The following is a 16,728-nucleotide window of genomic DNA, read 5'->3' as shown; positions in this document are numbered from 1 at the left end:
CCCTCCCACTCTCCCCCTCCCACTCTCCCCCTCCCACTCTCCCCTCTCCCCCTCCCACTCTCCCCCTCCCACTCTCCCCCTCCCACTCTCCCCCTCCCACTCTCCCCCTCCCACTCTCCCCCTCCCACTCTCCCCCTCCCACTCTCCCCCTCCCACTCTCCCCCTCCCACTCTCCCCCTCCCACTCTCCCCCTCCCACTCTCCCCCTCCCACTCTCCCCCTCCCACTCCCCCTCCCACTCTCCCCCTCCCTCCTCCCCCTCCCCCTCCCTCCTTCCCCCCCACTCCATCCCCAACCCCCCTTCTCCTCCCCCTCCTTCCACCCCCTCCCACCCTCCCTCCCCCACCCCCTCCCTCCCTCCCTCCCTAATGTGAATAACTTTCAAAATATAACACCGGTTTCAATGAAACTTCTTCCATTAGCACCAAAGGGACGACGGTGAGTAAGGTGGGCCTAAAATTGTCGCGCTATCGTGTACCGTTTTGGCTGTAGTTCAGGAACAAACAAACAAACAAACGAGAGTTTTAGTATATAGGTATATATATATATATACACACGCATGCACACACACACATATGTACACACAAAAATAGTGCGATAATAACAATAATAGACTATGTAGTTCAGAGGTTATTTGAGGTTGTAGTGTTTAACAGCCGCATGGCTGTAGGGACGAAGCTGTTCCTGAACCTGGACGTTACAGTGTTCAGGCTCTGATCAGGCTCATTTTTCATTTTGCAGTTTTCAGGCTCGTAAAGACACCTCTGTCAGGTGGTAAGGTTTCTCGCTATCCACTCCAATCTCTGCCCCACATATCTTATTAATATCTCTATTAAATTCCCCCTCCACCAAGATCAAAGAATTGAGGGCTATGGGGAAATGGCAGAGTGTGTTGATTATGTGAAATGGCGGGGCAGGCTCGAGAGGGTAAATGACCTCCTGCGTCTATTTTCTCAACTATTTGTGCACTGTACACAAGGTTCAAGCCGTAGCCTAACCAATATTTTAGAAAGTTGTACTAAGATATCCTCACTCTGATATTCTATACCCTGGCTATTGAAAGCCAGCGCCCCATTTGTTTTCCTTACCAAAGGAACAAAGTGCAGGAGTAACTCAGCGGGTCAGGCAGTATCCCTGGGGAACATGGATGGATGACGTTTCGGATCGGACATTTCAACCAACTGAATCATCCTACCACATACAGAGAGCTGTCCTGAACTGCTATCTACCACATCGGTGACCCTCGGACTATCCTTGATAGGACTTTGCTGGCTTTACCTTGCACTAAACGCTATTCCCTTATCATGTATCTGTACACTGTGAATGGCTCGATTGTAATCATGTATTGTCTTTCCGCTAACTGGATAGCAAGCAACAAAAGCTTTACACTTTACGCGGAATCAAGGAATATGGGGAGAAGGCATGCACGGATAGAGCTCGAGGGGATAGGGGAATCAGGGGATATGGGGAGAAGGCAGGCACAGGTTACTGATTGTGGACGATCAGCCATGATCACAATGAATTGCGGTGCGTACAGGCTCGAAGGGCCAAATGGCCTCCTCCTGCACCTATTTTTTCTATGTTTACCTCGGTACACGTGACAATAAACTAAACTGGATCGGTACCCTTTTTCCAAGGACGCAACCTGAAAGATCACCTCTCTATGTTCTCCAGAGATGCTGCCTGACCCACTGAGTTACTCCAGCACTTTATGTCCTTTTGTGTAAACTAGCATCTGCAGTCCCCTTGTTTCCGCTTTCTTCACCATCCTATTTACCTGTGCTGCCACCTTCAGGGACCTTTAGACTTGTGCACCAAGATCCCTTTATTCCCATGACCCTAGTATCTCCTATGTAGGCTCCCTCTATGTGATGCCTGAAAATGCATCACCTTCACACTTACAAGGATTAATTTCCTTATACCACTACCCAGTCCATTTTATCAGCTATGTAGGAAAGAACTGCAAATGTTGGTTTAAATCGAAGGTAGACACAAAATGCTGGAGTAACTCAGCGGGTCAGTGTTGTGCTGACCGTATAATAACAGAGGCCTTACACCTGGATAATGAACCAAAGACTATTAACTGCATAGCAAGCACGACCTTACACCTGGACGTTCCACTTACATCAACCCGAATCACACAAGCAGTGGTCACTCAAAAGCTAAAGGGGCATAACTACAAAAGCATGACACATAACATGAGTGACACCATTACACTAATCTACATCCCCCCTCTTAAAAAATCAACAACGATACAGACACATAAACTAAGCACGTCATGTATAACAATCGGTGACAAACTGGAGGAAAGTTAAACATAGTCCGAATACCTCACAACCGGCCTGCAAACACGACCAGCACGTGTACGATAGAGACCATCTCCATTCTTCTTATCCGGGGAGCGAGCAGGTGATTCCACAGGCGAGGGAGACTGAATCAACGTCCCTGGAGACGAAGCTGGAAACTGTGGAACGTCTAAACTCGAAACGTCACCCTTTCCTTCTCTCCAGAGACGCTGCCTGACCCGCTGAGTTACTCCAGCATTTTGTGTCTACCTTCCATCTTATCAGCTGATCAATTCTGCAAGTTGGGACAATCAAGCCATCTACCGTGTATGATGAAGGGAATAGCTTTTAGTGCATTGCCTGTTTCCCTCTCCATAGATGCTGCCTGACAGATATTTCCAAGTTTTTAATTTGGTTTTAGTTTAGAGATACAGCGTGGAAACAGGCCCTCCAAGTCCGCGCCGACCAGCGATCCCCGCACACTAACACTGTCCTGCACACACTAGTGACAATTTACAATTATACCAAGCCAATTAACCGACAAACCTGTACATCTTTGTAGTGTGGGAGGAAACCGGAGAAAGCCCACGCAGGTCACGGGGAGAACGTACAAGTTTTGTACAGACAGTAACCACAGTCAGGATGGAGCCCAAGTCTCTGGCGCTGTGAGGCAGCAACTATATCGCTGCGCCACCGCGCCGACCCACAATTCATGTGTTCTGACATAAATATGTTTTTTTTGTTGTTGTAATTTTCAGCAAATGCGTCGCTCGGGCAACAAAGAAGAGAACAAACGAATCCTAATGGATCTGGATGTGGTGTTGAAGAGCCATGACTGTCCTTACATCGTGCAGTGCTATGGCACCTTCATCACCAACGTAAGCACGTTCTCACCTTGTGTTTCCCTTTAGTTTAGTTTAGAGATACAGCGCGGAAACAGGCCCACCGTGTCCACGTCCACCAGCGATCCCCACACACTAGCACTACGCTACACAATGGGGACAATTTACAATCTTTACCAAAGCCAATTAATTAACCTACAAAACCCCCACATCTTTGGAGTCAAGATCGAACCCGGGTCTCGTGTGCTGTAAGGCAGCAGCTCCACTGCTGTGTCGCTGTGCTGCCCCTTCTTCAAACAATCTTGTTCATAGAAACATAGAAAATAGGTGCAGGAGTAGGCCATTCTGCCCTTCGAGCCTGCACCGCCATTCAATATGATCATGGCTGATCATCCAACTCAGTATCCCGTACTTGCCTTCTCTCCATACCCCCTGATCCCTTTAGCCACAAGGGCCACATCTAACTCCCTATTAAATATAGCCAATGAACTGGCCTCAACTACCTTTTGTGGCAGAGAATTCCACAGATTCACCACTGTCTGTGTGAAAAAAAACTTTCTCATCTCGGTCCTAAAAGACTTCCCCCTTATCCTTAAACTGTGACCCCCTTGTTCTGGACTTCCCCAACATCGGGAACAATCTTCCTGCATCTAGCCTGTCCAACCCCTTCATAATGACAGATACACCGTGGCATTCGCTCGTTAATCTGGAGACCGCGTACTGACCGTGGGTTGTTTTCCTGTCATGTGCAGACAGACGTGTTCATTGCCATGGAGCTGATGGGCACGTGTGCTGAGAAGCTGAAGAAACGGATCCAGGGGCCTATTCCAGAAAGGATTCTCGGCAAAATGACCGTGGCGGTAAGTAAGTTGTTGAGAACGAGGCAAGCAAACATTTAGCTGCCTGAAGCCACGCAAGGAGAATATTCTCAATATTCTGAGGTACACTTTACACATCAACTGGGCTTGTATTCACTGGAATTTCGAAGGATGAGAGTGGATCTTATAGAAACACGAAATCCTTACGGGATTGGACAGGCTAGATGATAATAATAATAATAATAATACATTTATTTTATATAGCGCTTTTCAAGATACTCAAAGACGCTTTACAAAGCAAACAAGACATACAAACAAACAAAAGATTTGTCCTGACGGAAAAATGTTCCCAATGCAGGAAAAATGTTCCCGATGTTGGGGGAGTCCAGAACCAGGGGCCACAGTTTAAGAATAAGGGGTAGGCCATTTAGGACTGAGGTGAGGAAAAACTTTTTCACCCAGAGAGTTGTGAATCTGTGGAATTCTCTGCCACAGAAGGCAGTGGAGGCCAATTCACTGGATGTTTTCAAGAGAGAGTTAGGTGGAGCTCTTCGGGCTAATGAAATCAAAGGATCTGGGGAGAAAGTAGGAACGGGGTACTGATTTTGGATGATCAGCCGTGACCATATTGAATGATCCCATGATCATATTGTAAGAAAATAACTGCAGATGCTGGTACAAATCGAAGGTATTTATTCACAAAATGCTGGAGTAACTCAGCAGGTCAGGCAGCATCTCAGGAGAGAAGGAATGGGCGACATTTTGGGTCGAGACCCTTCTTCAGACTGATCATATTGAATGATCCTACTCCTGCACCTATTTTCTATGTTAACATGAGGAGCAAAGTTAGATGGTCTCGTGGTGCACTACAAGTTTCAGTGTACGATGATGATTGAAGGTCCCTTTTTGTGTTGTAATTATGAGAGAGAGAGAGAGAGAGGGAGAGAGAGAGAGAGAGAGAGAGAGAGAGAGAGAGAGAGAGAGAGAGAGAGAGAGAGCGAGAGAGAGAGAGACACAGACAGACAGACAGACAGACAGACAGACAGACAGACAGACAGACAGACAGACAGACAGACAGACAGACAGACAGACAGACAGACAGACAGACAGACAGAGACCCACCCATTGGGTATTTTAAAAGTGAAGATTGATGGTTCTTTATTAGTGCCGGTGTCAAAGGTTATTGGGAGATGGCAGGAGAATGGGGTTGGGAGGGAAAAATAGATCAGCCATGATTGAATGGCGGAGCTGGATCGAAGGGCCGAATGGCCTAATTCTGCTTCGTTTCTTATGGAAGGCGGCACTTCCATTATCTGTCGCTCAGCGTTCCAGTCTTTAATGTTGCTTGAACTTTGTCACTTGGGCAGAGTAGCTATCTACTGATAGAGTTTGAGTTTCCAAGTACTGTGTGAAATCTTATTTTAGTACATCAATAAAAAATATTCAAAACCACAGGTGTAAAAAGACAATGCTGTTTTGAAATCCCCTCTTGTATCAGGGATAGTGTTACTGTAGAAGATGGACACAAAATGCAGGAGTAACTCAGCGGGACAGGCAGCATCTCTGGAGAGAAGGAATAGGTGACGTTTCGGGTCGAGACCCTTCTTCAGACAGAGTTGGGGAGAGGGAGACTAGAGGTATGAAAAGGTACAGTGAACAAATGAATGAATGGTCTCTTGGCCATGTTCCAGCATTCCCTCGAGTTGGAAGTGTACCGTGAGCTCTGAAGTATTCTGGCCTCACCTGCTGTGCTTTCTGCGGCCAACAAGGGCGGCAGTTCGTGATTTGCCTGTCGCACACCAAGGAAGACGAGTGCCATCCCATTCATAATTGCTGCCAGATGTGGGTGTAACAGCTGTAATATCACATTGTCACTTGGATGTTAGGGGGCGGCACGGTGGCGCAGCGGTAGAGTTGCTGCCTTACAGCGAATGCAGCGCCGGAGACCCGGGTTCCATCCCGACTACGGGTGCTGTCTGTACGGAGTTTGTACGTTCTCCTCGTGACCTGCATGCGTTTTCCCTGAGATCTTTGGTTTCCTCCCGCACTCCAAAGACGTACAGGTTTATAGGTTGCTCATTACTTCTCTCCTGAGATGCTGCCTGTCCTGCTGAGTTACTCCAGCACTTTGTGAATAAATACCAGGTTTATAGGTTAATTGGCTTGGTAAATGTAAACCAAAATTGTCCCTAGTGGGTGTAGGATAGTGTTAATGTGCGGGTATCGCTGGTCGGCGCGGACCCGGTGGGCCGAAAAGGGCCTGTTTCCGCGCTGTATCTCTAAGCTAAATGACCACACCGGGGTAGAGTTAGCATATGGTTGTTCATGCCCTTCACTGCGGCTGTCAGTTTGCTGGCACTAGTGTTCATCCCAGCACACGATACGATACGATACGATATAACTTTATTTATCCCAGGAAGGAAATTGGTCTGCCAACAATCATAAAACACAAAATACATGAAACATGAAATTAAAGTGACGAGTGGAAAGGATTGGAGATGTGTAAAGATTGGGGAGGAGAGGGGAGTCAGTCTCAGTCTCAGTCTACCCCACGACAGAAGGGGGAGGAGTTGTACAGTTTGATAGCCACAGGGAAGAAGGATCTCCTGTGGTGTTCTGTGCTGCATCTCGGTGGGACCAGTCTGTTGCTGAAGGTGCTCCTCAGGTTAATTCCTCACATTACACCAGGGCACCAGCTAAAACTGCCAAGTCACACTGAACATTTGTGAAGTTTAGTTTCAGTTTAATTTAACTTGGAGATCCAACACGGAAACAGGCCCTTCGGCCCACCAGGTCCGCACGTTATCGCGACCCTACAAACACTGCGGACAATTTTTACATTTTTGCACCAAGCCAATTAGCCTACAAACCTGTACGCCTTTGGAGTGTGGGAGGAAACCGAAGATCTCGAAGAAAACCCACGCAGGTCACTGGCAGAACGTACAAACTCCGTACGGACAGCACCCGTAGTCAGGATCGAACCCGGGTCTCTGGCGCTGTAAAGCAGTAGCTCTATTGCTATGCCACCGTGCCGCCCCGTTTAACTTCAAACATGAAGTTCACAAAGTAGGGGCTGCAGATTTACAGAAACAGACAGAGTACTCGAGTATCTCAGCGGGTAAAGCAGAAACGCAAATCACGTGCCTACCTGCGTTCTTTGATGCTGCCTGTCCCGCTGAGCGACTCCAGCACTCTATGTCTTTCTTTTATAAAGTTCCAGTCTCCATCTGATGATAAAGATCCCTCCAACGTCAAGCCGATGATCAGTATCACCTGCTCACTAGCGCGCGTTTGGGCAACTGGAGTGCAATTAATGAAAATACATTTGAAGGATAAAAAGTGGCAGAGTGATGTGATATCTTCATCCACTGCCGTTGCTGTGTCCCAGATCAGTAGCAGAAATTTTCCTTTTGTTTTAAAAAAAAAAACAGATCGTCAAAGCTCTCTTCTACCTGAAGGAAAAGCACGGTGTGATTCACAGGGATGTCAAACCTTCCAACATTCTTCTGGACGAGCGGGGACAAATCAAGTTGTGTGATTTCGGGATTAGCGGGAGACTGGTCGACTCGAAAGCAAAGACGAGGAGTGCCGGCTGTGCAGCGTACATGGCGGTGAGTCCACACGTCTGGTTACTAATGCTTGCAGTCATGAGGTTATAGACAATAGGTGCAGGAGGAGGCCATTCGGCCCTTAGAGCCAGCACCGCCATTCAATGTGATCACGGCTGATCATTCTCAATCAGTACCCCGTTCCTGCCTTCTCCCCATACCCCCTGACACCGCTATTCTTAAGAGCTCTATCTAGCTCTCTCTTGAATACATTCAGAGAATTGGCCTCCACTGCCTTCTGAGGCAGAGAATTCCACAGATTCACAACTCTGACTGAAAAAGCTTTTCCTCGTCTCCGTTCTAAATGGCCTACCCCTTATTCTTAAACTGTGGCCCCTTGTTCTGGACTCCCCCAACATTGGGAACATGTTTCCTGCCTCTGACGTGTCCAACCCCATAATAATCTTCTACGTTTCGATAAGATCCCCTCTCATCCTTCTAAATTCCAGTGTACACAAGCCTAGTCGCTCCAGTCTTTCAACATACGACAGTCCCGCCATTCCGGGAATTAACCTAGTAAACCTACGCTGCACGCTGGGAATTAACTTAGTAAACCTACGCTGTGCAAAGAGATATTGGTATCTTATTGGTATAAGAGTAAGATACACAGCCCTGGTTGGACTGATCCAGGATAGGGAGGAATCTGCCTACAGCTGGCGTCCTGTGCCTTCGTAACAACCTGGAGCTCAATGCTCTTAAGACAGTGGAACTGATTGTAGAACTTAGGAGAGCTCCCCCTCCCCCCACTCACCATCAACAACACCACAGTCACATCTGTGGAGTCATTTAAGTTCCTTAGAACCATCATCTCCAGGGACCTTAAATGGGGGGGCCACCATCGACTCCACAGTCAAAAAGGCCCAACAGAAGATGTACTTCCTGCGGCAACTGAAGAAACACAATCTGCCACAGGCAATGATGGTCCAGTTCTATACTGCCATCATTGAGTCCGTCCTCACCTTCTCCATCATGGTCTGGTTTGGCTCAGCCACCAAGCACGACATCCGGAGGCTGCAACGGATCGTTCGCACAGCTGAGAAGGTTGTTGGCTGCAACCTTCCCCCCATTGACGAACTGTACACTGTAAGGGCCAGGAAGCGAGCGGGCAAGATCATCTCTGACCCCTCTCACCCTGGCCACAAACTCTTTGAAGCACTTCCCTCTGGAAGGCGACTCCGGACTGTCAAAGCAGCCACAGCCAGACATAAAAACAGCTTTTTTTCCACGAGCAGTAGCATTCAATAATATTCAACAAATCAATAATAGTAGTATTCAATAGTATTCAACAAATCAATAATAGTAGTATTCAATAGAAACATAGAAAATAGGTGCAGGAGTAGGCCATTCGGCCCTTCGAGCCTGCACTGCCATTCAATATGATCATGGCTGATCATCCAGCTCAGTAACCTGTACCTGCCTTCTCTCCATACCCCCTGATCCCTTTAGCCACAAGGGCCACATCTAACTCCCTCTTAAATATAGCCAATGAACTGGCCTCAACTACCTTCTGTGGCAGAGAATTCCACAGACTCACCACTCTCTGTGTGAAGAAATGTTTTCTCATCTCGGTCCTAAAAGACTTCCCCCTTATCCTTAAGCTGTGACCCCTGGTTCTGGACTTCCCCAACATCGGGAACAATCTTCCCGCATCTAGCCTCTCCAACCCCTTAAGAATTTTATATGTTTCAATAAGATCCCCCCTCAGTCTTCTAAATTCCAGCGAGTTAGTATTCAACAATCAATAATAGCAGCATTCAATAGTATTCAACAATCAAAAGTCTGTAGTCTCTTTTTGCCCTGGTTTATTTCACTCACATGTTTAAACTGTAATGTTGTATCCTTAATGTTTTAATACTTTATGCTTTATTCTAAATTGTTCACTATGTGTTGGTTTGTTACTTGTGAGCAGAGCACCAAGGCACATTCCTTGTATGTGTACATACTTGGTCAATAAACCTATTCATTCATTCATTCATAGTAATGCATACCAGTGGAGAGGGGTATAGTGTGTAGCAAGGAACTGCAAAGGCTGGTTTATACCGAAGATAGACACAAAACGCTGGAGTAACTCAGCGGGTCAGGCAGCATCTCTGGAGAGAAGGGATGGGTGACGTTTCGGGTCTCGACCCTTCTTCAGACTGAGGAAGGGTCTCAACCCAAAACGTCACCCATTCCTTCTCTCCCGAGATGCTGCCTGACCCGCTGAGTGACTCCAGCATTTTGAGTCGACCTGAGCATTGATTAGCGATGTGTATCAATGCGAGGAGGAGATTAGCAATATATCATCAAGACAGAGCACAGAGACACAGCACGGAAACCGACCCTTCAGCCCACCTTGTTCATGTCAGTCCTCAAAAAGGTTTGGGGAGGGTGCAGAAGAGATTACCAGGGTGCTGCCTCCACGGCTCAATTACTGCCCCTGTGCCCACCCCTCTGCCTCAACGTCAACCCCTCTGCCCAGTGCCCATCCCTCTGCCCAGTGCCCATCCCTCTGCCCAGTGCCCATCCCTCTGCCCAGTGCCCATCCCTCTGCCCAGTGCCCATCCCTCTGCTCAGTGCTCACCCCTCTGCCCCAACGTCGACCCCTCTGCCCAGTGCCCATCCCTCTGCCCAGTGCCCATCCCCCTCACCCAGCACTCATCCCTCTGCCCAGCGCCCATCGCTCTGCCCAGTGCCCATCACTCTGCCCAGTGCTCACCCCTCTGCCCAGTGCCCATCCCTCTGCCCAGCACTCATCCCTCTGCCCAGCGCCTATCCCTCTGCCCAGTGCCCATCACTCTGCCCAGTGCTCACCCCTCTGCCCAGTGCCCATCCCTCTGCCCAGTGCCCAGCCCTCTGCCCCAACGTCGACCCCTCTGCCCAGTGCCCATCCCCTTCACTCAACGTTGACCCCCCTGCCCAGTGCCCATCCCTCTGCCCAGTGCCCATCCCTCTGCCCAGTGCCCATCCCTTTGCCCAGTGCCCATCCCTTTGCCCAGTGCCCATCCCTTTGCCCAGTGCCCATCCCTTTGCCCAGTGCCCATCCCTTTGCCCAGTGCCCATCCCCTTCACTCAACGTTGACCCCCCTGCCCAGTGCCCATCCCTCTGCCCAGTGCCCATCCCTCTGCCCAGTGCCCACCCCTCTGCCCCAACGTCGACCCCTCTGCCCCAGTGCCCATCCCCCTCACCCAGCGCCCATCCCTCTGCCCAGTGCCCATCCCCCTCTCCCAGCACTCATCCCTCTTCTATCCCATTGTTTCCGGCCTCCCAAAGGCATCACCACTCTGCCATAACGACTCTGTTCTTTGTGCTTTACCCAACCCTCAGTCGGACGTATTACCCCTCTCCGACGTGCTCCGTGTTTAATATTCTTGTGCGTGACCCCAACAGCAGCACACTCTGCCCTCAAGTCTTCTCCATATCCCGACGCAAGCTCTCCAGTCATCATGTCTTTCGCCAGAGTGGGGAAATACTCATTGAAGACCTTGTTCATCTCCTGCGGCTCCTCACATGGATGTCCACTTTGGATTCTGAGGGGCCTATTCTCCCTAGAGTTACTCTCTTTCTCTCAATGTACTTATAAATGTGGTGGGCTACAGTGCCACCATAATGTTTGGGACAAAGACCCATCATTTATTTATTTGCCTCTGTTCTCCACAATTGGAGATGTGTAATACGCCGATCAGCCAAAACGTTATGATCTGATGAGCCAAAACATTATGCCCACCTGCCTAATATGCTGTTGGTCCTCCGTGTGCAGCCCCATACGCAGCAGGGTGCGATGCACTGTGTATTGTGACACATTCCTCCCGTGACCACCATTAACATTTTCTGTGACTTGTGCCACAGTCGACCTTCTGTCGGTTCGGACCAGACGGGATAGCCTTCGTTGCCCTCGCACATCGATGAGCCTTGGGCGCCCAACACCCTGCCTGTCGCCGGTTTGTGGTTTGTCCCTCCTCGGACCACTGTCGGTCGGTACTCACCACTGCTGACCGGGAGCACCCCACAAGCCTTGCCGTTTCAGAGATGCTCTGACCCAGTCGTCTGGCCATAACAATTTGGCCCTTGTCAAAGTCGCTCAGGTCTTTACTCCTGCCCATTTCTCCTGCATCCAACACGTCAACTTCAAGAACTGACTATTCACTTGCTGCCGAATATATCCCACCCCTTGACAGGTGCCATTGTAACAAGATAATCAGTGTTATTCACTTCGCCTGTCAGTGGTCATAATGTTTTGGCTGATCGGTGCTGAGTGCTGAATCTGTATTTCTGCTTTGTAGAAGTAAATACTGAATCTTGTATTTTCTGATCCCTTTCTGTCTGCAGCCGGAAAGGATAGATCCTCCTGATCCAACCAAACCTGATTACGACATCAGGGCAGACGTCTGGAGTCTGGGCATTTCACTGGTAAGGAACCGCGAGCAATCTGGTTTATGACTTGTACTCTTCCTTCAGTTATACCCGTGTAGTCAGTGTAACCAAACTGGCAAACCTGCTGTAAGGTTAGTGCAGCAGCACACTTTTACAACTGGTGCATTGTGTACATTCACTGTAATACAGCAACGTCTAAAGACACAACGTGCTGGAATAGCTCAGCGTGTCAAGCGGCTCTCTGGAGAACATGGATAGGTAACGTTTCAGGTCAGGACCCTTCCTCAGAATAGGTCTCAAAACATTTCCTATCCATGTTCTCCAGAGGTGATGCCTGACCCGTCGAGTTACTCCAGCATTTTGTGTCATTTTGTGCAACCCAGCATCTTCTGTTTCTTCACAAAATGCTGGAGTAACTCAACGGGTCAGGCAGCATCTCGGGAGAGAAGGAATGGGTGACGTTTCGGGTCGAGACCCTTCTTCTGTTTCTTGTTTCTACAGTCACATCTTTAGTCAGAGGGCGGTGAATCTGTGGAATTCTTTGCCACAGAAGGCTGTGGAGGCCAAGTCAGTGGGTATATTTAAGGCAGAGATAGATAGATTCTTGGGTGTCAGGGGTTATGGGGAGAAGGCAGGAGAATGGGGTTGGGAGGGAGAGATAGATCAGCCAGGTTTGAATGGCAGAGTCGACTTGATGGGCCGAATGGCCTAATTCTACTCCTATCACGTATGACCTTATGATCTAGTAAGCTTCTGTCCTCAGACATACGTTCACTATATTGTAGATAGAGCACAGAGGTGACTTCAGATCCTTGACTCGGTTTTAATTAACAGAAAGCTGGAAGAACTCCATGGGTCAAGCAGCATCTATGGAGGGAGGCCCAAGTGGTATGTTGAGCTTTCAAGTCCAGACCTGCATGAGGCAATGGTGATAAAACTGATGAGTTTTGTATCAGGATGAGGCAGATTGGAAGAACATCGTATACTCCTCTTACTGAAGTGCATGTAAACTACATCAACCAGACTTCCCTCATCTGTACATTGTATCACACTCTAAATAACAAGACTATCTGACGAAATCTGATGCACTAACTAACTAAAGTGTCCTGGCAAGCTCAGCGACCTTAGTGTTCGGCCATGCATGAATATGTCCACTGGCAGATAGATATTGTAACTGTAGTAACAACCCCGCACCTCTTTGGGATGTGGGAGGAAACCGGAGCGCCCGAAGGAAACCCACGCGGTCACGGAGCGGACGTGCAAACTCCGCACAGACAGCGCCCTAGGTGACGATCGAACTCGGGACTTTGGCGCTGTGAGGCAGCAGCTCTATCAGCTGCGCCACCATGCGGGTTTGTGGGTAGATTATAAGATTAGTAAGGGTTTGGACACGTTAGAGGCAGGAAACATGTTCCCAATGTTGGGGGAGTCCAGAACCAGGGGCCACACAGTTTAAGAATAAGGGGTAGGCCATTTAGAACGGAGATGAGGAAAAACTTTTTCAGTCAGAGAGTTGTGAATCTGTGGAATTCTCTGCCTCAGAAGGCAATGGAGGCCAATTCTCTGAATGCATTCAAGAGAGAGCTCGATAGCGGAGTCAGGGGGTATGGGGAGAAGGCAGGAACGGGGTACTGATTGAGAATGATCAGCCATGATCACATTGAATGGCGGTGCTGGTTCGAAGGGCCGAATGGCCTCCTCCTGCACCTATTGTCTATTGTCTAGATTGGCCTCTGTAAATTTCCCCTACTGTGTATGGAATGGTTGGCAGTGAGATAACAGAGAACTAGTGTGATATTCGATGTGGACACGTTGGGCCTGTTTCCATGCTGTAACTCTAAACTCAGCTGAAATGAAAATACAGCCTTAAAATACATCAGCTTTCAATGGTTCAACTCCGAGCCTCTCAAAATCCTGCTTAGAAATGGGTCTAGACCATGGAATTCACGCACTGTGGAATGAAATAATGTCCCATTTCTATCAGAACAAATGGGTGTTCACTTGTAAACGTCTGGTGTTTAATGACCCGGTTGGCTTCTCTAACTGAGCTCTGCATCTGTCTGCAGGTTGAACTCGCCACAGGGCAGTTTCCGTACATAAACTGTAAAACAGACTTCGAGGTTTTAACAAAAGTGCTGCAGGAAGACCCCCCTCTGCTTCCTCAGACCATGGGTTTCTCAATGGACTTCCAGTCGTTTGTAAAAGATTGGTGAGTAAAACGTGGCGATATATTATAAAGCAACACATAACATCAATTTATATTTTCCACAACTAGTAATGGCTTGATGCACCACAATGCTGAGGGCGGTCACGGTGGCGCAGCGGTAGAGTTGCCGCCTTACAGCGAATGCAGCGCCGGAGACCCGGGTTCCATCCCGACTACGGGCGCCGTCTGTACGGAGTTTGTACGTTCTCCCCGTGACCTGCGTGGGTTTTCTCCGAGATCTTCGGTTTCCTCCCACACTCCAAAGACGTACAGGTTTGTAGGTTAATTGACTGGGTAAATGTAAAAATTGTCCCTAGTGTGTGTAGGATAGTGTTAGTGTGCAGGGATCGCTGGGCGGAGCGGACTCGGTGGGCCGATGGGCCTGTTTCCGCGCTGTTAAAAATCTAAAACTATATTCAGCACTCTGCATCTTCCCCTTTGCTCTATCTATTGTACTTGTGTTTGTAGAAGGCAGGCATGGGTTACTGATTGTGTTTGACCTGATTGTATTTATGTATAGGCATCTCTGATCTGTCTGGATAGCAAGCAAAGCAAAGCTTTTCACCACCGTACACGTGACAACAATAATAAACCTAAACCCAAAAGGACACAAAGTGCTGGAGTAACTCAGCGAGTCAGACAGCATAGAGTCATAGATTGATACAATACAATACATCTTTATTGTCATTGTACAGGGGTACAACGAGATTGGGAATGCGCCTCCCATACGATGCAATAAATTAATGGGGAGAAGGCAGGAACGGGGTACTGATTGAGAATGATCAGCCTTGATCACATTCAATGGCGGTGCTTGCTCGAAGGGCCGAATGGCCTCCTCCTGCACCTATTGTCTATTGTCTATAATTTGTGGCATTCTCTGCCACAGAGGGCAGTGGAGACCAATTCACTTGATGAATTTAAGAGAGAGTTAGATAGAGCTCTAGGGGCTAGTGGAATCAAGGGATATGGGGAGAAGGCAGGCACGGGTTACTGATTGTGGATGATCAGCCATGATCACAATGAATGGCGGTACTGGCTTGAAGGGCCAAATGGCCTCCTCCTGCACCTATTTTCTATATTCTATCAATCCCATTATGGCGTGACCAGAACTGCACACAATACTCCAAGTGTGACCTAACCAAAGCACTATATATTTACATGTTCCTTTAAAAAATTTTTAATGCATTCTATTTTGTTACCGTATTAACATTTCTTGCTTTTTTGTCCTTTGTATTTTTCCCAATTTCTTGGGATACGTCCTGGGAAATATTTACCATTATTGGTAATATTACCAATATTTCCTGGAAAATTGTCACCATTTTGCTTGCTGTTTCCTTTACTTTTGTTGCTCTTAATTTGGCCATGGCAATCCATTTTGGCAATCAAAGATTTTTGCAAGCTCTTGTGTCTTTGGGGTGCTAATAATTTCATATTGCTGCAAATCTTTGTGATTAATTATATTCGTGAACAGGTCAGTCTTTCGTGGGGGGAAAAAACCTGCAGATTCTGGTTTAAATCGAAGGTAGACACAAAAAGCTGGAGTAACTCAGTGAGTCAGGCAGCATCTCGGGAGAGAAGGAATGGGTGACGTTTCGGATCGAGACCTTTTTGTCTCGACCCGAAACGTCACCCATTCCTTCTCTCCCGAGATGCTGCCTGACCTGCTGAGTTACTCCAGCATTTTGTGTCTACCTTCCATCTATTGTGGGCTGTTTCTCTCAGATCCCCCAAGTTTGGCCTTACCTAAATCTCTCAATCTCAGTTGTTGCCTGTCATTTCTCCTTTTAAATTCAACTTCCCTGAACTGATGTTATGATTGTTAACTGATATATGTTCCCACACAGGTGGACTGGTAAGTACATCCAACACATTCAACACAAGAGTCGAGAGAGATTAATTGTCATACACTGCCAAAGCATTATGACCACCTGCCTAATAGACAATAGACAATAGGTGCAGGAGGAGGCCATTTGGCCCTTCGAGCCTGTACGCATCACCATTCAATGTGATCATGGCTGATCATTCTCAATCAGTATCCCGTTCCTGCCTTCTCCCCATACCCCCCTGACTCCGCTATCCTTAAGAGCTCTATCTAGCTCTCTCTTGAATGCATTCAGAGAATTGGCCTCCACTGCCTTCTGAGGCAGAGAATTCTACAGATTCACAACTCTGACTGAAAAGGTTTTTCCTCATCTCCGTTCTAAATGGCCTACCCCTTATTCTTAATCCGTGGCCCCTGGTTCTGGACTCCCCCAACCTTGGGAACATGTTTCATGCCTCTAACGTGTCCAACCCCTTAATAATCTTATATGTTTCGATAAGATCCCCTCTCATCCTTCTAAATTCCAGTGCATACATGCCTAGTCGCTCCAGTCTTTCAAAATACGACAGTCCCGCCATTCCGGGAATTAACCTAGTAAACCTATGCTGCACGCCCTCAATAGCAAGAATATCCTTCCTCAAATTTGGAGACCAAAACTGCACACAGTACTCCAGGTGCGGTCTCACTGGGGCCCTGTACAACTGCAGAAGGACCTCTTTGCTCCTAGTCTTTTGGTCCTCCGTATGCTGTTGGTCCTCCGTGTGCCGCCAAAACAGCGCCGACCCGCCGAGGCA

The 16,728-nt window shown here is 48.1% G+C and overlaps 1 protein-coding gene across 2 annotated transcripts in view; it reads left to right on the top strand.

The window, feature by feature from the left end:
- Positions 1-16,728, top strand: part of map2k7 (mitogen-activated protein kinase kinase 7) — a 51,174-nt gene that overhangs the window by 24,752 nt on the left and 9,694 nt on the right. For both annotated transcript variants that reach the window (XM_078429580.1, XM_078429579.1), the window contains 5 exons: positions 3,043-3,162; positions 3,879-3,986; positions 7,376-7,555; positions 11,862-11,942; positions 13,973-14,115. In XM_078429580.1, coding sequence (XP_078285706.1) covers positions 3,043-3,162; positions 3,879-3,986; positions 7,376-7,555; positions 11,862-11,942; positions 13,973-14,115 — 632 coding nt within the window. The remainder of the gene's footprint in view (positions 1-3,042; positions 3,163-3,878; positions 3,987-7,375; positions 7,556-11,861; positions 11,943-13,972; positions 14,116-16,728) is intronic.

This window comes from Rhinoraja longicauda, chromosome 37 (assembly GCF_053455715.1).
Source record: "Rhinoraja longicauda isolate Sanriku21f chromosome 37, sRhiLon1.1, whole genome shotgun sequence".
NCBI classification, from domain to species: domain Eukaryota; kingdom Metazoa; phylum Chordata; class Chondrichthyes; order Rajiformes; family Arhynchobatidae; genus Rhinoraja; species Rhinoraja longicauda.
The sequence above is the reverse complement of the archived record's forward strand: the minus strand, read 5'-3'. Positions and strand labels throughout refer to the sequence as shown.